Source organism: Nicotiana sylvestris, chromosome 1, assembly GCF_000393655.2.
Source record: "Nicotiana sylvestris chromosome 1, ASM39365v2, whole genome shotgun sequence".
NCBI classification, from domain to species: domain Eukaryota; kingdom Viridiplantae; phylum Streptophyta; class Magnoliopsida; order Solanales; family Solanaceae; genus Nicotiana; species Nicotiana sylvestris.
The window spans coordinates 177,734,532-177,756,595 of record NC_091057.1 but is presented as its reverse complement, the minus strand read 5'-3'; the positions used below and the strand labels follow the sequence as shown (position 1 = coordinate 177,756,595).

The 22,064-nt window shown below is 37.0% G+C and overlaps 2 protein-coding genes across 3 annotated transcripts; one reads left to right on the top strand and one right to left on the bottom strand.

The window, feature by feature from the left end:
• The first annotated feature begins 2,397 nt into the window (after positions 1–2,397).
• On the top strand, positions 2,398–3,432 carry LOC104222914 (uncharacterized). The gene is made up of 2 exons (XM_009774241.2): positions 2,398–2,893; positions 3,118–3,432. Exons 1-2 carry the CDS (start codon positions 2,500–2,502, stop codon positions 3,126–3,128), a joined length of 405 nt encoding a protein of 134 aa, XP_009772543.1. The 5' UTR covers positions 2,398–2,499; the 3' UTR covers positions 3,129–3,432.
• A 986-nt stretch (positions 3,433–4,418) lies between these two features.
• On the bottom strand, positions 4,419–21,590 carry LOC104222912 (autophagy-related protein 2). 2 transcript variants are annotated; one of them, XM_070171571.1, is made up of 15 exons: positions 21,169–21,590; positions 18,258–19,309; positions 17,190–17,338; positions 16,525–16,700; positions 13,198–16,422; positions 12,994–13,106; positions 9,965–10,169; positions 9,550–9,663; positions 8,451–8,558; positions 8,228–8,360; positions 6,365–6,567; positions 5,860–6,056; positions 5,341–5,413; positions 5,035–5,092; positions 4,419–4,704 (listed from the first exon to the last, which is right to left on the bottom strand). In XM_070171571.1, the coding sequence occupies exons 1-13, from the start codon at positions 21,370–21,372 to the stop codon at positions 5,341–5,343; spliced, it is 5,952 nt and encodes a 1,983-aa protein (XP_070027672.1). In that variant the 5' UTR covers positions 21,373–21,590; the 3' UTR covers positions 4,419–4,704; positions 5,035–5,092. The 2 variants fall into 2 exon arrangements, with proteins under 2 accessions (XP_070027672.1, XP_009772542.1); XM_009774240.2 differs by having other exon boundaries at positions 5,263–5,413; positions 21,169–21,589.
• Between the last annotated feature and the right edge of the window lie 474 nt (positions 21,591–22,064).

The following is a 22,064-nucleotide window of genomic DNA, read 5'->3' as shown; positions in this document are numbered from 1 at the left end:
GCAATCCACTAGAGTATACAAAGTATCGAGAGAACAACCTCACGAAGAGGCAAACACAAGTGATACACTAACACTTGTCCCGTAAAGTTCTCCCCCTAAACACGACTCTCAAACCTCATATAGCTACATTGTGGATGCTACTGAATGAGAAGGAAGGATCTTCAATTTATAGAAGTCCAAACCTTTTCCTACAAGAAAAAAAGACTAGCCAAACATAGAAAAATTATAATTTCTTTTTATAAAAAGGAAAATTCAATTATGGTAAGAAAATCAGGACAATACCTAACACCCTGTTATAATGACCTTCTTTTTTGGATTTTTGTTTTACCTATATGTTACACTTAATAATGTTAAGAAAAAATAGAAACCTAGAGTTCAAACGTGATAAATATGTATTCTTGTTCAAATATTCCGCAAGCATGGGCGAAGCTAGTGTAGTTCGTATGGTTGGATAGAAGTCAGTAGCTTTGACTTAAATTATATATTTGTGTTAAAAGATTCACGATAAATAATTTATCCAAAACTTAATAAAATAGTTTATTCAGAACTCATAAACTTAAAATCTTTACTCCATGTCGCAAGTATGTTCGCCGTATCGTTTCATCAAGAATCTAAGATCATCAGGGTTCATCTAATTTCTTACAAATCTAACGAGAGAAAAAGATCCCTTTGTCTACTTCAAAGAAACAAGATCGGGAAAGACCAAAAAAAAAAAAAAATTGAAGAAGAAAATGACGCTAAAATTCAGTTTACCATTTTCCTCGCCTCTAGATTAGGAAAATGCCTTACCGCCTAAGCTCTTTGATTTATTTATTCATATATTCCACAACAACAGGATTTGAAGTTTGTGAATTTTTACAACGATCTCAAGTTAATACTATAATAATATTTAGTAATATATATATATATATATATATATATAAGGTCTCAACAAAAATTATTGAATTTACGTGAATTCCTAACCAACCATCTGGATCCGCCCCCGACTCCACCCAAAATACACTACACTACATTTTAAACTATGGATTTGTCACTACACTACTAGTGTATATATATATACCCAAAATACACTACATCTTCCTATGCTAGAAATTAGAATTAATAGCAGAGGATCGATCTTATAATACAACAATATGAGACATGTTCTGCTTCATAATTAAGGTTTTTGGAAGTATAACATTTTAAACTATGGATTTGTCACTGACATTACTGTTACTACGAGTTCCTAATGGCCATGTTTATACATGAAAATTTACTTAATCATTAAAAAGTGGTGTGTACGTAATCTACTCGAATCATATTAAATTCCTTTTTTTCTGCCATTTTTATCTTGGAGCGGTAAATAGTCAATAAAGAGAGCAATAATTTAAGAGCAGTAAACAATTAGAGCGAAAAAACTGACTTCTAATACAATGCATCTAGCATAAGTCTCGAGATAAATTTATTTCAGTCATTCATGTTTGATTGGTGGCAGATAGATATCACTATCATATAACAGAGGAGAAAACACATGCAATCTGATTTATTTTAATGGATTCACATGCCTGCAATGTTAGATTAAGTTAAAAGTAGTTGTTCAATGAACAACTTTTGAAGCAAAAAATAGAAAACTAAAAGATAATATTAATTAGTTATAAACAGATCTGTGTGGCATAATGTATCACTACACAATTTATATGACAACTCCGATTAGCAAGGTGGATTCAAAATTTAAAAAATTTCAATTTACTTGGTTCAACATTTATTGTCTTACTACTGAATCTATAACACTTTTAAAATTTTGAGCTCCAAATTTAATATATGTCTAGTTTTGGTGATTTTTCTCACACGCAACTATATTTAGTGTCGAAATTGTTGGACTCAGTTGAACCATTGATTATAATTCATCCATCTCTATAGTCTGATCCCAATCCCAAGCAAGTTGGGGTCGCTTATTTGCAGTGGTGGATCTACATGACAATTGTGGGTGCTCAAGCACCCATTACCCTTGACTAGAAGAATTAGCACATTTGCTTATGCAATAAAAAAAATATTTAGTTAATATTAAGCGAGCACCATAATTTAACTCTTTTTTTCTCTTCTTTCAGAATTTTTATCGACTAGCACCCACGACTTTAAATTCATGGATCCGCCACTGCTCATATGAATCACACTGTCCATATCGGCCATGTGACGAGTGCTTACGTGTGTACATCCCAACATATTCTATATTGTGAAAATTCATCATAAATTCTTTAGTTTTCCTATCGCAACACTCTTCCTTTATTCGATCTAGGGACCGGCAACGTGAGCAAGCTTATACAGGTGTGAGTCATAGACAATTTAATTTTATTTATGTACACTAATGTGGTCATTGTCCTTTGAAGATATTTGGTAGTCAAAAGTTGATTACTGATAGAACAAGTTACCATCTATATAAAGACTAGAAAAACTGCATGTGACTTCTCAGAAGGAATACATTGAAAATTAGTGAGACATTATTTTTCCTTTGAATGGTCCATGGCATGCCTAAATCAGCAAGGAATTTGCACAACAATGGGTCCAAGAATCTCATTCTCAAATGATTTTGCTGATACTCAGCAAAAACATGGCTACAAAGAGGCACCTGTCTCCTCGGATTTCGAATTCTCTGTCTCTGGTTACAAAATGATTCCAGCAGATGAAGTTTTTTTCAAGGGTAAATTGTTGCCTTTGAGAGAAAACAGCACTAAGGCTACAACACTTAAAGATGAACTCCTTGCTGCTGCTGATGATGATGGTTATGAAGATATATTTCGTCCAATTGGAAAGGGGAGCTGGAAAGAGCGGTTTGGTTTCAAGAGAGCTCCAATTATGCCAAAGAAAGCTGATAAAGAGACAAAGATGCCTGATTTCTTCAATGACATTATCACAGGTAAGCCAACATTTGAACTAGTTCATTCGCTTCAATTTAGAAATTTGTAACGGAAAAAGTTTACACTATCAGATCACTTATAATGTAATTACATATAAATTTATATGATATGCATTAATTGATAACACAATGATAAAAGTAATTAACATATTGTCTCAAGTTAAACTATACTAATAGTTTCTGTACACCGTCAGCGCATATAACTTGAATTTCTTGTTTTTCAGGAGCTAATTGATAGATTGAAGAGGGAGGGAAAATGATGATGTTGTAGAATTCTTGGATCTAACAAGGGTGGAATTTTTTTTCTTGTTTCGGGGTGTTTTTAGAGATTTTGAGATTTTCTTGACTATTAGGAGACTGAAAACTTGTGATCTCTTTGATCATTCATCCACCCCTTAGAGAATTGAACCATGTACACATCTGCATCGTCGTGATTGTTTTATGTTGTACAAATGTTTTCCGCTTCTAAGTACTTTCGATGTAATCATATCTATTTGTTTGATAGAATCTAATCTAATCCGTTTGTATGCTCTACCAAATTTTAGATCTCTCTCTCTCTCTCACACACACACATCCCCCCCCCCCCCCAAGTCCAACTAAGGCTTCATTGAACTCTGAGGATATATGGTGTGCGTCATGAAACGAGAGATTCTGATAAAACTGACTCCAAAATTCACTAAGAAATTTTACTTGGATCTTTAAGGTTTAATAATAACAGACTATCTTAGAAATAAAGTAAAACAAGTTCCATACTAATGCTCTCAAGGATACTTTTTTATGTACTTTTATTATCAGGAAGGGCACATTTCTATGTACAAAAAATATCATTGTGACCATATTTCCCAAAGACCATAAATGTCACGTTTTCACTGGCCAGAAACTGATATACACCAAAACGAAAGGTCAAACAGTTTCGTCGTAGGCACATCATCAGAGCCGCCTTAAGACACCTTTATAGGACTCTAAATTGCTTATGCCGATTTTCTATCCCAACTGTTTTGTTCACAAATTTCATATTATTATCCAAATAGGACTATAAATTGCTTATGCAATAAGCAGATACAAAATCACTCACTTTTGAACTCACATTTCACGGAAGTCGCATGCTCAGGCTTTGCATCAAAATGAAATTGGAATCTGACCATTTAGGTGACTCCAAATAATTATTTTTACCTGACTTCATCCAAAAGTTTTTCCCCTTCTATGGGCATAATATCTAGGACCGGAATTTGACGTTCAACAAATAATTTATTGAAATATCAAAGCTACATAATAAACAAAACGAGAGCATGGGGCAACACAACCGCCAATATACAGTTGCACTGACCTGACATTAACATAAGATTTTACCAATAAATCCCACCAGTCCGAGGTCCTTGATGTTATAGTATATCAAGAACGCGTATTGCTAAAAGCCCAAAAGATAGTAAATTTTACAGACTAAGCACTCTTTTGTCTCTCTGAAAAGAACTCTTGTTATACATCATGAGATATAGGCACAATTACGAGAGGTAAGAGAATAAAGGGGGCAGAAAGGATACACATGTATATACATGATTTTTTTTTTTTGGCAACACCTATACACAGGATAATTACAACAAATAATGTTGTACAGATGAGATGGCAATTCTGCCAGCAAAACTAAGAGAACCAATATATTTACAATTTACACATACGACACTGAAACTAATGGCATGGTCGGCCGTATAAGTAAAAAATAAGATCACCACTCTGATATATGTACATTATTTACATGATTACCTATCTCCTCAAATTAAATAATCTGAACAATTGTCCTACAATCTGTACACCTGCCATCAAGCAATAGGCAAAGCAAATCAATTAAAACTACCTGGGTGGAAAAAAAACCCTATGAAAAATACATATAATGTTTACTCATTCAAACATAATATCAGTATTAAAGAGATAAAAGAGCGGAAGAAAGGTGAGCTATTGACAAATGAAAAATCAGCTGAATAACTACGGAGAAGCTGGAGATACCTTGTTTTGTTGTGTGTGTGTGTGGGGGGGGGGGGGGAGATTGTAAAATAGTTTTTGCTCAGAAGAAGGAACTAAGTTGACTTCGAAGTTTCACTTTTACCCGCCCCATGTTGCAACGTATTAATAACCTCTGAACTCACCTATACAAAACTAAAGCTGACTTGCAATTTTGTTGGAGCTCCTGATGATGAAACTTTCCTATGCAAACAAGAATAAAATTTGTTACTGCTTCTAGCCCATTTCATTCGGGAAGTAAAAGCTTCATATGTCTCCATTAGTTATACTCCGAAAGATAATTGTATAAATAGAAAATGTAACCCATGCTGGAAATGCACTAATAGATATAACTAAGGAGCGAAGCTGCATACCCACTACATGTACTGCTGAGGTGGAGAAGTCCCAAAATATATCTCCAAAGACAACTAAGAGTGAAGCTGCATACCCACCTACATATACTGCTGAGGTGGAGAAGTCCCCAAATATTTCTCCAAAGACTCTTTCTTACGCTCCGGATTGAGGCTGCATGGTACTATGAGTTAAAACTCCACATATTGAAGAATTCATCTTCAAACGTTGGGATCAAGATAAAATCTCAAAATGGAGTAATAATATTCAATAATCAATATCAGGTCATCACTAAAAATAGAAGCAAATTACAATGACTATTTACAAATTGATCAAGAAAATCAAAATGACTATTAGAACTTCTACCCTAGACTTTAAACCTAGGCAAGAATCTTATAAGCAATACTTCTTATGGAAGCAAGAATCTTCACTTAGTCAAATTCTTATTGAGCCAAAACACAACCACATAAAAATTAAAGTAAAATACTAAAAGAGAGAGAAAAAAATGCTAATACTAAATGATAGTTTTGTAATTCTACCTGGCTAAAAAATAAAAGGCAGTTGTTCAAAAGCATAAATTGATACAAAAGAGGGGGGGGGAGGAGGAGGAGAGTGCCGACCTGTTCCTTACACCTAGAAGAGCACAATGAACAGCTCGTGCCGTGGCAGAAGCAGGGGCAATGGCTGCCGCTGGAGCTGCTTGGACAGCAGTTGCTAAAGCAGACCCCATTCCAGCACCACGCTGATATCGTTTCATGGGAGCGCGTATTAAAGCAGAAGCAGACTTACTGAAGCCATCACTCATACTTTCATAAGCCTGCCAAGATTATCAGGGATCAGTACTTCAGTTATACTTTCATAAGCCTGCCAAGATTGTAACTCACGAGTGAGGTCTGCTGGACCCGGTTATGCACAAGGCACACTTGCGACAACGAGAAATGTTTATCCAGACACAAGGATAGTTAAGGTATCTATCTGACCGTTTATGCCAACTTTGGGTGTCTGCCTATGCATTTGGCCTTCCAAAATAGTTTGAATAGATGCAATTTGGGACTAAAATTCAAAACCTTCAACTAACCAGCCAAAAAGTAAAATGAAAGAATATCTCAAAAAAGGGATTATCACCTGTTGGATCCCTTGTCGGGCATCTCTAGGTTGATTAAATCTCACACTAGTGTTTCCTCCACTTTGCACAGGCCATGGTACTGATGGTGGAACACTTGTAAGAATATATTCAGCTTGCAGAAGGATTTCATGAGCACCAGCAGCCAAATGCACTCCAAGCCCAATTGCTTCAAGTGAAATACTTCTAAGGAATGCTATTGTACCTGCAAATCATTGAAGCCATTTTGAGATCTACAAGCAGTATCTCTCTTGGCACGCAGTATCACTCTTGGCACACAGTCTCCTTGCAAAATGGTTATGGAGGTATAATTTGGAGGAAACAGCTTTATGGAGAAGGGTGATATAAGAGAAGTATGGCCATGGAGGACCTTGGTGCACCAAACCAGTATCATCCCCACATGGAGTTGGTGTATGCGAAACAATTAGGGGACAATGGAGGTCCATTGCTGATCATTCTAGTATCAAGGTTGGAAATGGAAGAAGAGTTCTCTTCTGGTGTGACACATGGTTTGGGCACACTCCTCTGAAAGATCAGTTTCCAGACTTATATAACATTGCTGCGAATCCAAGAATTTCAGTAGCAGAAGCAAAATCCACATATGGGTGGAACTTTGTTTTCAGAAACTGGGAGTTGCAAAGTGTGGCAGATTTCTGGGAGACCTTAGAAGCTTTCCAAGGTCTCACAGAAGAGGAAGATGCTTTAATGTGGAAGGATCACAAATCAGGATCCTTTTCAGTGAAATCTGCTTATCATTTCATCAACAATACTCCTAATCCTACTCAAGGATGGCCATGGAAACAAATTTGGAGGGTCAGGGCGCCTGCAAAAGTCTTATGCTTCACATGGTTAGTAGCAAGGGAAGCTGTTCTAACTCAGGATAATCTTATTAGGAGAGGAATTCAGCTACATGTTAGGTGTAGTCTATGTGGCAAAGATGGGGAGTCAGTTTCCCATCTCTTTATACACAGTCCAGTCACTATTCAACTTTGGCATTTCTATCTTAATTTGGCTGGAATCTCCTGGACAATGCCCAATAACACTGCATCTCTTCTCAGTAGCTGGAACAATGGAGGGGCAAATATTAAACAGAAGAAATGGTGGAAGGTAGTTCTTGCTTGCATCTGGTGGGTCATATGGAAAGAAAGGAATGCCAGAGTTTTTGAAGATAAGCCTAGCTCTTACCAGAAAATTATGCTTAATTGTTTTTTGTTATTTCATTTTTGGTGCAAAGAGAGCTATAGGGAGGATGTACATTCTTTACTAGATTTGCTAGAAGAAATGTAATCGAACAGAATAGGCTAGGCAGTATCAGATCTTTTGGGGTCTGATTGTGGCTCACACAATCTCTTGTAAATATTTTACTCATTTATAAAATTTGTTACCGTTATCAAAAAAAAATGTTCCCTGAGAAAAAAAAAAAAAAAACATTTGTGTCCTGTGGCAGAGTTGTCCCATGATTTGAGCAAAAAAAGAGTCCAAAGTATCAATCCCACTCTTTTAACAGATAACAGAAATCGCTGAAGAGGTACTACTATTTGTCACCAAATACTAAACGAGACAAGTATATACACACACAAACCAGACACACTCACACACCAACACAACATATACACATATTCTGTTGTTACATGCTATAGTTTCAGCTCCTTGTATGAATAAACCCACAATAACAATATAACAGTGCAATAAAGCAAATATTTATCAGTGCAAAAAGTGCAGAACTTGAGTTCCTATAAACAAACACTCCACATTCAGGAAGAACATAATCAGTTCAAGACTCATTAAACATAGTGTACGGACTTCTATTTCTTCCACTACATGTATCCTCCAGAGATGCAAGAGATAGATTTCTTTAATATTACCTCTTTGCATTCCTTTCAACAATTTTTGATCCTTCTTGTAACTCTTCACAGGTAGAGATACCAACTTTGCTGCACTGGAACCAACAGCTACCAGTGATCTAATAGGAGGAAGGCCTTTCAATAGTTTATGAATCTAAAGGAAACACAATAATTAGGATCAGAACCCACTTCAAACTTTCACATGCAAGCCTCAAATTATCACTACTCTAACAAATATACAAACCTGATTTTGGGAAATATCTTCCAACCATTCTCCTATTATTATTTCACATACTCCACTCCAGCCATAGACACCTAGAGCTTGAACATGCTTGAGATGCAGGTCAACCCCCTGCATCAGGAAGTATTGGGACACACAATATTATAAACTTGTACGTAAAAATATTTCACCTCATGTACGTCAAGTACAACTAAATATGCCACTGGCTATGTCCGTACACATTCATTGAACTAGTGCCAAATCAAGGAGGCCAAGCAAGCACCTTAAGGTCCTAAATTATAATATCCTGGACAATTATTTGGAATACTTAAATATTTGAGTATTTCTTCATTTAGGTCCTAAACATATGGTTCTCTACAATTACAAAATATCTACTGAAAGAAAAATGAAATAGAGGAACTTTTCTTGTCTACTGTCAACGTAATATTAACATTTTCTCTAATACCTCTCAACAGAACAATTGAATTTATCATGGTAAAAAAGGTACAGCCGTTCTGAAAAACCACGATGCCAAGAGTGATTGCTGGTATCTCCAATAGAAAGACAGGAACTTGAATGATTATCAAACAAAAGGATGTAAGAAACCAGAAAAAATCTATCTTTACCAAGTTTGCATGCATCTGAAGGGTCCTTAGAGTACCACATCATTAGGAGACAGATACTATATGACTACACCAGGGAAAAACAACTCTGAAGCATGTCTAATGTTCTTCCTAACTTTCATTTTAGGTAAATGAGATTTCAAGAAAAGGTGATGAATTTTAACACTGAATACCTGGCAATCAGATGTCATTTTATCAAAGTCGGATCAGCTAGAGTTTACCATTTATCGTGAAAATTAATGCAGCCTTTTTTTATAAGGTAAATTGTATTAATCAAAAGGGAGAAAACTCCCGTATACAAGAAGTATACAAGAATTAATGCAGCCTTATGACAACTCATAAACTAATTCAACTTCATCTGAATAATTTGAATATGCATTACACAACAAAACAGTAAGAAGAGAAGGAAAACTCTAACCAGCTATCTAAAACCACACTAGAGCAATATTACCAAATTAAATCTATAAAGGAAAATCACGAGGGAGAAGGAAGTGAAATACCTTCCAAGGTACAAGGTTAACAAGTTCAACATACTTGCCACCCCTTAACGCTGCTAAATCAACATGGCAAGGGCTATAGTCAACCCGAAGATGAACCGGCCAGATATCAAATTTCTGCAACCAAAATCCAGTAAAATCAGCTTCAGCTATCACAAAACGCAGATGACAGTAGCAAACTGATCAAGCAACCAGCAACACCACTCTCAGACTAGAGCTGGTATATCCACAGATGAAAGGATTCAAATTGCAGCAACAGTCGCAAGCATTTTTAGGCACGACGAAACAGTTTTTCTTTTTCTTTTACTTTACCTTTTCAAAAAGATAAATAAATTTATCCAACTACAAGCTTTTAAAGTTTACTTGAAAGGAGGCAGCTATATGTCAAATTTGGCAAAAGGAACCTCCAATTTCTCACCTGAAAATAAGGAAGCAATGCCTCTTCAATTACTGCATCACCCCCAACTTTGGTTCTCTTTGCTACTATGTCCGACTTACTCAGACTCTGTGAAGTACTTTGGGATGGTGTAACAGCTGACTTTGTTCCTCCAAAGAAGCTGATGAGAAAATCTAACTGGTTTTGATGAAGATGTAAACGCATTGGGAGGAGAGCGATGCGTAACCTGAAAATGAAAGCATCATAAGTCCAATCACTTCATTACAGGTTTGGGATGAATTCTTTGTTGAAAATTCTATGAGGAGCTTTGTGTTGAAAAGCAACAAATGCTAAAGCTGTACGCATGAGCAAGCAAGAGAAATTCGCATGTGAAGTGATAAGATCGTGATGGAAGGAAACAACACAGTGCAGTTTGCTTATCACAGTTATTGCACGAAAGAGACCATAAGTGCCTTTATCTAAAATTTCTCGCACAAAAATTTTGGAGGCTGGATTCAGTGTGAACAATTAATGATGTGCATTCAACAGCTCGGATTTTTCTGAACAAACATATGAATGATGAGACATGAATTAGGGGGGACAGAAAGACTAGTCAATTAACCTACCTTCCTATACGTGCTCTTTCATAAAATATACTAGCGACAGCCATGGGACTTAAAAAGGGCGTCAACTTGTTCCAACATATAATAATAAGCTCAAACTAAAAGACAATCAAAGTATTTCGATACTTCCACATATTATGGATGACGTATAAGACATCTCTACTTTTCCCCCCTAGATGGATGGAGTATCTTAGATAAAGTTTCTGAAAACTTGACTCTAAATCGATTGAGTGAATTTTTTATGTACCCATATATTGTGCCACAATCCTTCAGAAAAGGATGAAAAGATTGGTAAAAGTTATACATACAACAACAACAACAATAAACCCAGTGAGTTCCCACTGTGGGAACTGGGGAGGGTAAGACTTACACAGCCTTACCCCTACCCTAGAAGGTTAGAGGTTATTTCCGATAGACCCTCGGTTGGATAAAAGTTATACATTTTTGTGGAAAATCGTTAGGTATGAATATGGACAGATTTCTAAATGGGGTCTCAATTGAGTGCCCAAATAAGCTCAATCCTTTTGATGGTTTAATAGTGTAAACAAAATCAATCGATTTTTTCCATTTGTGAATTGGATGTTTAATAGAAAATGGGGGACACATAATGGCCAAAGTTTATCGTGAATTGCCTCTTTTCCACCAAAAGAAGGTTATAAATAGTGTTTTTCCTTTAAATTTCTGATTTAGAATTAATTTGTTTAGGCATTTTACTATTTTAGAGAACTAAATATGTTCCTGCTCAAATGCAAACGAGGAAAAAAAACTAAACGAGGTTATGGTCCCATTTGGTATGACACATAGTATATTCCATGAAAACATAAAATGAGTTTCCCCACAAAAACTTCCATAGGAAATGTTTTCTCAAATGAAACAATTTCCCAAATAAATTTCCGGTGCTTCTTAGGATATGAAGTTGATGAATGGTGGTAGAAGGTGGGTGTGGGCCATAGATGCATGTTTGATGATAATCACAAGTATCCGGTGGAATATTCGAGGAAAATGCCCTACCTTAGAGTGCAATTTGAATTGTTGATTCACGTAATTGGAAATAAGCAATTAGGTTTACGATGAAACCTAGTGCGCGCCAGCTGGATTGCATGCTATTTTTATTTAAAAAATGATAAGTAACAAAAGACCTAAGAGTGTCATCTAGTAGAGTCAATTAAGTGGAATAAAAACCATGGTATACCAAGGTTAAAGCACCAACAGAGACAAAGAAACACTAGGTAATTTCTTCCCCGTCCAAGCCTTTGTGGCAAGAGTTACCTGGTGCTTGGTAGCTACTGTAATGGGAGATAATAGGTAAATGATTGAAGTAGGTGCTAACGTTGCTGAAAAAAATAAGTAAGAAAGGTTAAAATTGTTCACATGTTATAATCGTGGTATACAACAATAACAAATTCTTAAAATTATTGTCATAATCATTTTGTAATATCAAGTCATGTTGACATTTGTTTGTAATGCAGGGTATCCTAACAAGAGTGGTAATATTAATTTTGCTTGACTTCGTCATTCTCTTTTAAGAGTCCTTTTTCCCTCTTTTTTTAGATTAACCAAAGTCACCAACTCTTTCTAGTGTTCTATTTTCCTAACCTTGGCAGAAGCCGAATGGGGAGAGTGTGTGATTGGGGGGGGGGGGTTCTATACTAACATATATCATCATCATTTTTACGCTGGCCATTAACCTACAAACACATAGGAGTTCCACAAATATATATATATTAAATAGTTCTATTTTTGTTATTTGCTATTAGGTCTTGGTTCCATGGTCTTGATTTCATAACAGGTTATAGATAGGTTGAAAGCTTTACCAAACCCTCAACAGGTCTAGTAGCCTTCCACCACCCAAACCCACTTATACTCGCCATATAGTCACCCATTTTTCCACCTCTAAGGACAAATAATCTGCATTTGTGTATCCCTCTAACAGACAGATAAACAGCAAATTAAGCACAAAATGGACAAATACAGTAAGTCATGAGCATCTCTATATAATGTACATAAAGGGAGTGATAGAAGGACAGAAAAGATATGTGAACTTCTGCGCAAGTATGCTAAACAAAAAAGAACCAAGTCAAACGGATTCGTAATAGTAAAGGACTAGTCATAAACTTCTTTTCTAACTGCTGGGTGGAAATAAACGAGTAAATGTCATCTTGCCTGAAGCCTTATGTTTCTCTATGGGGTAGACTTTGTTTGTCTTTTCTCCTTCCAGTTCTAAAGCACATAATTTCAAACTACTTTCTAGTTACCATTTTTATAACCAACTATTCAGGCGCTTGACTTCTGAGCGCATCCAAATGAAACTATGCATGCATATAAAAGGCATTACAAAGACATGCTCTGTTGGAATAAACCGAGCAAATTATGGAGACGACAAAGTTTCCCCGGAAAAGAGAGACCGGTGCGAAATTGAGAAAAGTTCAAGGGAAATAGTGAATATACCGGTACTCCTCAAGAGGGATAGCAGGATCAGGTCTTACAGCTTCAAGATCCAGCTTAAATGCTTTGGAAGAAGACTTCCTTAGACAGCCTTTTGATTGATAGTACCCCAGCACCTTGATCATCAAACAGAAAAAAGAATTTAAATCCAGCATAATTGATGGTAAACTATTTGCAACTCCAAATACGTGAAGAGACTTTCTATACCAGTTTCCAAGGGGCAGCATTACTGCTGTCTTTAACACAGAAATCATGAACTGTTATGGATTGTCTAGATACCCGAGTTCCACCATCAGGAAAGATGTCATACTGAAATCGCATTCCAGAGATTTTCAGTTCTAAACAAACAGTTGTATCCCGCCCACAAGTTCCTGTTGATTGCTGTGGATTATTCTGAACATTTTGCCAGTCAGATCCTGCATACAATCTCCAGATGATATTCATGTTATTAAGAACTATGCGACCCTTAGTATTTTTGTTTTCATCAGGTTCACTGAGAATGCTAGACGCCTCAGATTCGGTCAACTCCGGTGAACCAGCTTTTCTGTTGACTTCTGAAACATGATTATCTAAAATTCTTAAAGAGTTGTCACCATACCATCCAGTATTTCCCCTTAAATCATCACCGCTCCTCATGGGACTAGGTGTATATCTAAGATTATCCTTCGACGATTGGTCTGTGAATGTTAGTTCAGACAAAGGACATAGGTCAGACAGGAAATATTCTTCAATTAACTGAGGTAGCTGTTCGGGTGATAATGAAGTCTCACTAGTTTCTTGTCCAACTACAGGAACTGAGCCAGTGAGAGGCGAGCTATTCAAGAACCTTGGAGAGTCTTCATTACTGGAGTAAAACGTCTCGCCAATGACACTATTATTCGGTGACAGATCGATGGGTGATTCACGATAATCAGCTTGGCCATCCTCCCCGTGGTCCAGTTGAAATGCGTCTTCGCATATTGCATCCATCAAGTTGATATTACCACCTTCACTACTTACATCTCCAGTCATAGCCTGCATATCAGAAGTTGATGATACAGAATCCACGTCAAAAGTGCTGAATTCTTTGCCCTCACGTGCCTGCTGAACATTATTCCACCTTGTCTGCAAGTGAACCACGGATTCTTCCAAGTCGGGTGCAAACAGCTGTTGCAATTGCGCAGCTAGACGCGTCAATCCACTAGCTGTATCATGGCAAGTGTTCAGAACAATCTGTGATTCCGAACAATCAATTTCCCAAAGACCCCCATTGTCAGAACTGATTCTCAAAAGAGCTTCAACATCTGCCTGTTGAGCAACTTTGACATACCCAATCTTGCGAAGATGCTCTACACTGTAGACACTGCCAGCACAGTTGGGTACACGCATAGCAGAAAGAAGCAGACCCAGATCCTGCACAGTAATTTTGTAACTGCTGATAGCAGAATCAGCAACAGTTGTACTGGAAAGCCTCAAGGAAGATGCAGCCAACAGGCATGCTACATACTGCTCATCTATTGCTTTCTCGCAATTGGGAGAACTTGACTGAGAATCAGCGCATCCCTGGATCATCAATTTGTTTAGGTATGGCTCATAACTCAAGGCAACGTCCATCAAGCTAAGGATAAAAGAAGATTCAAAAGGGACACTAGTTTCACAATCCTCTTTCTGCACATTACTATCACATTCTTGTTTAGTTTCAGGAGAGGGTGCAGCGAAAAGGGAGAAAATTGTGTCAAACCAATCCAAGCGGCCCCCAACTGCAACAATAGTGCCACATCTGATGGTGATGGACATGGAACTGCTCCGTGGATCGTGGAAGTGGATAATATCTGAACCCGACAACTTAGCAGATAATACATTTGAACCTTCTCCATCACCACGGCTGCTGGTAGTCTCACTGATGGAGATGAGGAGAAACTCTTCACCTGGAACTCCTGTAATTGAACCCCACAAGTTTCCCTCACCATGCGTCACCCAGAGGAAGCTAGCACCATTTGTTCCTCCAATATCTAAAACAGATAATAGACCAAAATTCAGAAGTTCCAGTCTAAAGCTATGCCAAGAACCAGTAATTTCATTCTGAAGCGAACCCTTATTATTCTTCTCCACGACTTCCTCATTAATTGATATGGTTATAGAATCACATTCAACAAGAACTGATGATTGAGAGCCAGAACTCACTTCTTCAGTATCACGAGGAACAAGGTCCAGTCCAGATAACCTATCAATCACTTGACTCAGAAGATCATTTAACTTCACAAATTCTGATTTGCTTAGAGCAATTGTAACAGGAGATAAATGTGCATGAATGCAGAACCCAGAGCTTATAATCATTTCTTCTCGAACATTACCATTGAAGTCCTCTGAACCCTTAACAGCGGTTACAGAGGAAAATTCATATCCTTTTCTTCTGAACTTCTCTAAGCACCGTGCATTGTCTGAACAAGCAAGCTGCTTGGCTCTCTTCATTATCCAAGGACCAGTCCTGGCACTGTCCTGCCAAGAAAAGGTAACAACAGAAGGCCCTCTTCCATTTGATGTGGTCATTATTTTCTGTGCTAAAAATCTATACTTTGGAGCACTTCCAGAGGTAATTTCGGCATTCTCTCCGGACAATGATGTAATTAAGTTGACATCAAGCTTTCCAAAATTCAAGTACAAAGAGCACAATGTAGCCACAGAATTCCGACTCTTAGAACTAGTAGCAGCACTCTTTTTAGTTGCATGGCTTGCTTTCTCCCCAGGAATTGATGGTGAAGATACATCAAGAGAAATAAACTGTTGCCAAGAGTAATAGCTCTTAAAACCATCATCATTTCCACAGGGGAAAGACAATATAATCCTGGCAGTTGGAAGAGATACAGTGCCCCTGAAACTTTCCTGTTCTGAAATTCTTCTAGTGCCAGAGCAAGGCCTAGTCCTTCCAATCCCTTTGGATGAATCCATATGCCTATGCTCACGGGCCAGAGTGCCAGTCTTTTCAATAGGATCCATAATTTTCTTGAAAAGTTCTGAGGTCTCACTTAACAAATCAAAGTTTACCCAGAAAATAAATGGTGGCAACTTCAATGAAAAAGATGTTGGCCCAACAAATGAGTTTCCTGAAGAACTTTTTGTGGCTTGGCAGAGGCAAGCACCAAAAGTCTTAAGCAATTCTACCTGCACTACGTCGTCAGCAAACATACTTATTTTGTTCCTTGGATGACTGAACCCATCTGTAAAATTCATCCCTAATAGATTCGGAGCAGCAGGTGCATTCTGATTATCCAGATCAACAGTCTTGGTGGACCAATCAAGAGGTGGAAGGGCAGTTTGAACTGCATCTTGAATTACTTTAATGTCATTATAGGTACGCAATTTGAAATCAACTGTATCATCCTTTCTTGAGAAGTGATCAGTAAGTTGCATATGCTGAACTGTTGCTTCAAAATTCATTTCCTGACGCCGTACCTATTAAGCCTTAATGGGTTTTAAAGTTAATAGAGGAGTTCTAAATTCAAAGAATTTTAACTATTATGAAGTAAAATCAACAACAAAGAAATGGAACATTACCTGCAACAGTAGAAGCAAATCTTGAAAATTTGCACTTACATAATGAACACAAAAACCAGCATTCCCTTTATCAGCATCCACGCTGCAGTATTGTCTCTCTTCCTCATCGATAAAAGAGAAAAGAAGAGATACTTTAGCAACTTTTGCCCTAAGATTGGTTTCAAGATGCTGCTGATCTGCAAGTGAATGTCAAAAGAAATTAAATCAGTTCTTTGACAAAAGGGCTGACCTAAAATGCGAAGACGCCATTACTGAAGTCCCCCACTAAAGCGACTGAACAATCTCAATCTTCATACTTTTAAATAAAATATATTGAGCTGTATAATCCACCCAATCAGGGAAACAGAAAAGACTAAAAATAAATCGGAAATACAAACTAAATCGAGTATCAACTCAGTTTAATCATCTTAAAAGATAAAAAAGAAATTGCTTTTGAGCTCCTCCCTGTACTCAAGTCTGTATATTTTCTTAGGCATGGATTAGCCTTGTGTGCACTTACTTTTGCTATGTCTAGAACACTCTGTTCTAAATGCCAATGGTTTATATGAATCATTTTTGCAACAGAAATAACTAATCACAAGGCAGATCAGCACATTTTCTGCCAGGAAGAAATTAGGATAATATATGCAGTGTGTGTTTGTGCATGTGGGGGCCAAAGAACATACCAGAAGGAATAAGCAATGACCCAGAAGCAAGGTTAGAGGCAGCTGTTATTGCACTAAAAACAGAACAAGTCCAATTCCACATCCCACTGCTTCCTAAAGCTGACTGCGAGTTTCTTAGATCATCAAAACATTCAAAAAACTGGTGCACACTGCAAGATACAACCATAAGAACATAAGCAGATACAACCATAAGAACATAAGGATGTATCAGCACAAGTAGATCCTGCTTCCATTGACAATTTCATGTCATGCTATCAGTATAGGAAGTTGAAAATTCAGTGTCGACGCAAAAGCAATACATAAAACTTCCACATGCAATTTAAAATCATAATGATCATTGTAAAGAGCTAGTATTGAATTGTGTGATCATCACATCTAAGAGCTTGAGCTATTGGAGAGAGCGCACTTTTAATTATTGAATTATATCGTCAAGATGCTTCCTCACGTACGGATCTGACTCTTTTTCTTGGGCCAAGCACGTGCCCCAGGCTCTCTGATTGAATTGTGCAACCATCTCATCTAAAAGTTCAATTCGCTAGAGAGAGCACACTTTTAATTACTTAATTATGTCTTCAACAACTACTATAGTGGTAAAGCTGGAAAGACTTCAAATTTTTGAAAGACTAAACTATTCAAGGCCAAATACTTAGAAAAAACGACATTATAAGGGTAGATACAATTCCTACAAGACATTGCAAGGGGTTGAAGCAACAAAAGGCAGAATTTTTTTTTGTTTCCCCCAAGACACGTGTTGTTACAAAAGCAACTTAAATTTAACAGATACCTATATGTATTGAAAATTGAATGCCGTCCATTGATAACCACATCTTTTTAAGGTTTTCTACCTTTTTGCTACACTTCTTTTATACGGGGTTTTAGTATAATTCATTAATAAAATAATTACTTTATCAAAAAAAAAAAAGCAAACTGAAACTTAGCAGCATGTCAAAGAGTTTGCATTTCTTTGAAAAAGATTAAAACACATATAAACACTCATAAAGTCCCTCTAGAATTATCATAATTTAAAGGTGCTACTGCATGATCAGTAAAACGCAAAAGGGTATCAACCTTTCCCCAAAATCTGGTTCCTCTTCATTGTTGATTTTTCGGCTTCTACTCACCCAATCCGATATAAGACACGACTCAGACAGCAAGGCTTCCCTCACTGGTTCACTGTTGAATGCATGTTCAGCAGAAAATGCTTTAGAACCTGGAAGCACCTCGTCCATACTGAGCATAGAAGTATCTGCCCTTGTTGAATCACAAGTCACTACTGAATCACAGGGGGGAAATTCTGTATCCTTCTTCTGCCCCATATCTTTTAAAATTCCCCACAAATATATTAAGCATCTGATGCTACTTGGTTGAAGTTTGATTACCAGAGGATCAATAGAAGCATCTGCCTCCACTTTGCAAATATCTAGGGACCCATTTCTCCAAGGTATAGTCAATTTTAAGTTCCCAGCAAGTCCGCCTCTTTCCCCAGTTATTATGGGGGTTGTGACATTTGGTGAACAGCTTGACCACTCACCTGTAATTGTTCCTGAAGTGCATGGATTCGGTTTCTTATCAACAATCTCATCAATTTGAAGGAATTCAAGAACTGCTCCACTAAATTTGATAAAATTTGTCATTTGAGTCAACCCCAGAAAGTTATCATCCACTGCTTCACTATCCAAAGAAGCCCCTTCTGAGATACATGTACCACATTCCACTTCAGTTACTCTTAAAACTAAAGTTTTGCAAAGCCCTGTCCTTTTCTCCTCACCTAAACAGGGATCAAATGCTATGATCAATTTTCTAACTTCTACATGAAAGCTAGTGAGCAACCACTTAACCATCTTAGCAATGGTCTTGACTCCTTCATGAACATCAAAAGCATTTGTTTTAGCACCACCCTCGTCTACGTTATCATCATTACGGTTTCCCAAATTTTGGTTGACCGAAGCTTTGGTTGAAAGACAATTTCCGAGTGTACTTTGAGAAAAGTTTGCATCAGGAGCAAGCACAAGCTCAAGTTCATCCACCTCTATCCGACAACCATCCCCTTTCCAAGGCATTGTCACAAGCAGAGAGCCAATTGACCCTTCTTGCACATACACGGCTGCTGTGGAACCAAACTGAAAGATGCAACACTGTCATAATCAGCTAAAATCAAGCATCTCTTTGGATAATGAAGAAGAAGATGCAGTGGGTTGTAGATAGGCAGAAAGGAAATTCAAAAATACCATGGTTGAATATAATTGATGCTTTGGTACCTGACTAGTAAGATAAAGTGAGTAATACATGTTGTTGGTTCTCTAACTGAATATCCCCCCCCCTGCAAAAAAGAGGTTTCGGGGAGAATAGGCCCAACAGGCAATACAATCCCTAGAAAACAGGTGAAAAGCAAGAATTCCAAATTGATCAGCAGCTGTAACACATATGCAGGTCATGATCTTCTATGAAGTACCTTAAAATCAGCTAGCTTTGCTGAAAGAGGCTAGCGAGTAACTTTCATGCAAGAAACACTTAAAAAGCTTGAAACCTTCTCTGGCAGCCAAAGAATCTGGCTTTCCACCCTAAAGGATACCATAACTTAATTTTTCAATTAAAACACACTTCTATTCTCAAATAATTCACCAACCAAAATGTGATAACCCTCGAAAGAGGAGAAAGCTAAAGTTAAAAGGAAAATGTGGACCTAAAGTGCGGAGATCAAAACTATTACCCTGCCTTTCCAGAATGCAAGAAAAAGATATTGAGTTCCAGGGATGATTTCGAATCCTATTACCTAGACTTCAACAAGGCTCGCCGGGCAGGAGTAACCATTAGAAGAAATTTTAGTGGCAGCACGTAAATATATATATTTTTTGAAAGGTTAAGTGACACCACATAAACATTTAAGCAAAAACAGACAGCGGAAATAAAGTATTTTGCTGTCTGTAAATTTTCCTCCTCTTTTTTTTTTTTTGGTTTGGACTCCAGCGGGTGATGCCAAACACTGTTAAAGAAGCAATATTTAGCTGGTTCTTTAGAAGACGGAAGAGAAGATGTGGAGGATGGGATGTTGCTCCTCTAACACTTATGTGGACCGTATGGAGAGAGAGAGAGAAATAGGAGAGTGCTCTTTGATGGAATAGAGGAGGATTCTGTACACTTGAGGAATAGCCTCTTATCTCTTCCTTTTTTTTATCAGTGCATCCACGAGGTTCCTATTTGTATAAAGATTGTGTCGTTCGTAGAAACATAATATTTTTGCAAGGTTTTCCACTTTTTGATACTTCTTATATACAAGTGTGTTTAGCCAATTTATCAACAAACAAAAATTCCTTTTTCTTCCAACTTTTTCTTTGGTGGATAAAGGAATCCATATAGGCTAACACAACTGGTTTGGGTTAAGGGCTACTTCTTGTTGTTACACTTACATAAAGTTTGGTGTCAGTGAGGAGTCTTCTCCTTTCTCTTGTTTTTTTTCCCTGATAAAAACTTGTATATCCTTGTAGAATAACTGTAGATTAGAGAAGCTTTAGCTATTGATTAATTTTCCTTAAAAGCAAATTATTTAGTTCGGAATAAAATGGACTTGAATAGAGTGAAATAGACCTAGAGAATTCATATAGCTGATCACAACTAACTCGGGATTTAGCATAGTTGGCCATGGAAGCTAAAGTTCAAATGTAGCTCATCCAACAATGAGGAAAACAAATTCCACTTCTAAAAAGCATTACCACACCAGAATTCCCAGCCTTCCAGATTAAAATCCCGATAGCAACTAGATAAACTAACTACCTAGCTCCAAAGTTAAAAGGATTATATGAACCTACAACTCAATGAACATAACTCACAAAACTACAGAAAGAATTAAACTTTATCCTATAAATAGAGATCAAAATAAACGAAAATCATTAAAATTGTACTACTTCTACTATCAAATTCAAATTCATATCCTCTGGAATTTGCAAAAACAGAAAGAAAAAAAAAAAGCACAAGCGCGCACCTTTTGATTGAGATAATCAACATTGAGAGCTAGATCAGAGAGCTGAATTGTACCAGCACTGAGCTGAACATCGAGCTGATTGAGATCGATATCGCCTAGTATGAATTTGCCCAATTTCTTCTTCAATAAAAACTTGCAAACCCTCTTGATCGCCCATCGCGAGAACAAAGTCTCCGCAGACCTCGCGAAATTCCACGGAAACATTTTTGCACTTCAATTTCACTTCAGAACCAGAAAATTCTTAGGGTTTCCAATTTAACAGAATCTGACTCCATCCAAGTCTAAGAATCAAATTGGGATCAAATTTGGGGTTTAGAGAATTAAAAAGAGCAGTCAAAAGAAAGGGATATGAAGGACAACTTGGAGAGTCGTGTTTAGGCTATAATTTCGTGTGATTTTGCCCTTCAAATATTTTAATTTGGGTTATTTTGTTGTTTTATTGTTAACGGTAAATTAATATAATCCTAATCCAACTCTAACGAGTATGGACATGCTAAGGGTGTTTGTACCTACTGATTATGATTAGGTACCTTGACCTTTGCCGTGAAGATTTGGGTAAAGTTCATTCCTCACGCAAGTAGGCAAATAATTGCTTTATTCTATTCATATAACTTGGAAATCTGTGACGAGTTAAATCGGTCCCTCGCTGGAAAATGTTTTAAAATCAATCTTTGTTAATGGCACGGGAATTTTTCTCAAGCTCTCGTTTATCTCGTGATTCACATTAAATTTTTGTGCTAAAGATTATTCTTTTTAATTAGGAGTACTAGTAAAGCTTCAAAAAATATTAATCATCAAACTTGTGAAATATCTTGTTAAGGTACATTAGTCATTTTTCTTTAGCGAAATTTCAATTATCATCTTATTTAATACAATGAACCTAATAATAAATTTTC

Bases quoted from the DNA above. Each gene is read 5' to 3' on its own strand.
- LOC104222914 (XM_009774241.2), top strand. From the start codon at position 2,500: ATGGCATGCCTAAATCAGCAAGGAATTTGCACAACAATGGGTCCAAGA.
- LOC104222912 (XM_070171571.1), bottom strand. From the start codon at position 21,372: ATGTTTCCGTGGAATTTCGCGAGGTCTGCGGAGACTTTGTTCTCGCGA. The intron at 16,701-17,189 runs GTATGTTCTTTG...ATTCACTTGCAG, and splicing joins GTCATTGCTTATTCCTTCTG to ATCAGCAGCATCTTGAAACC. The intron at 8,361-8,450 runs GTTTGTATATTT...TGTTTCCTTTAG, and splicing joins AAGATATTTCCCAAAATCAG to ATTCATAAACTATTGAAAGG.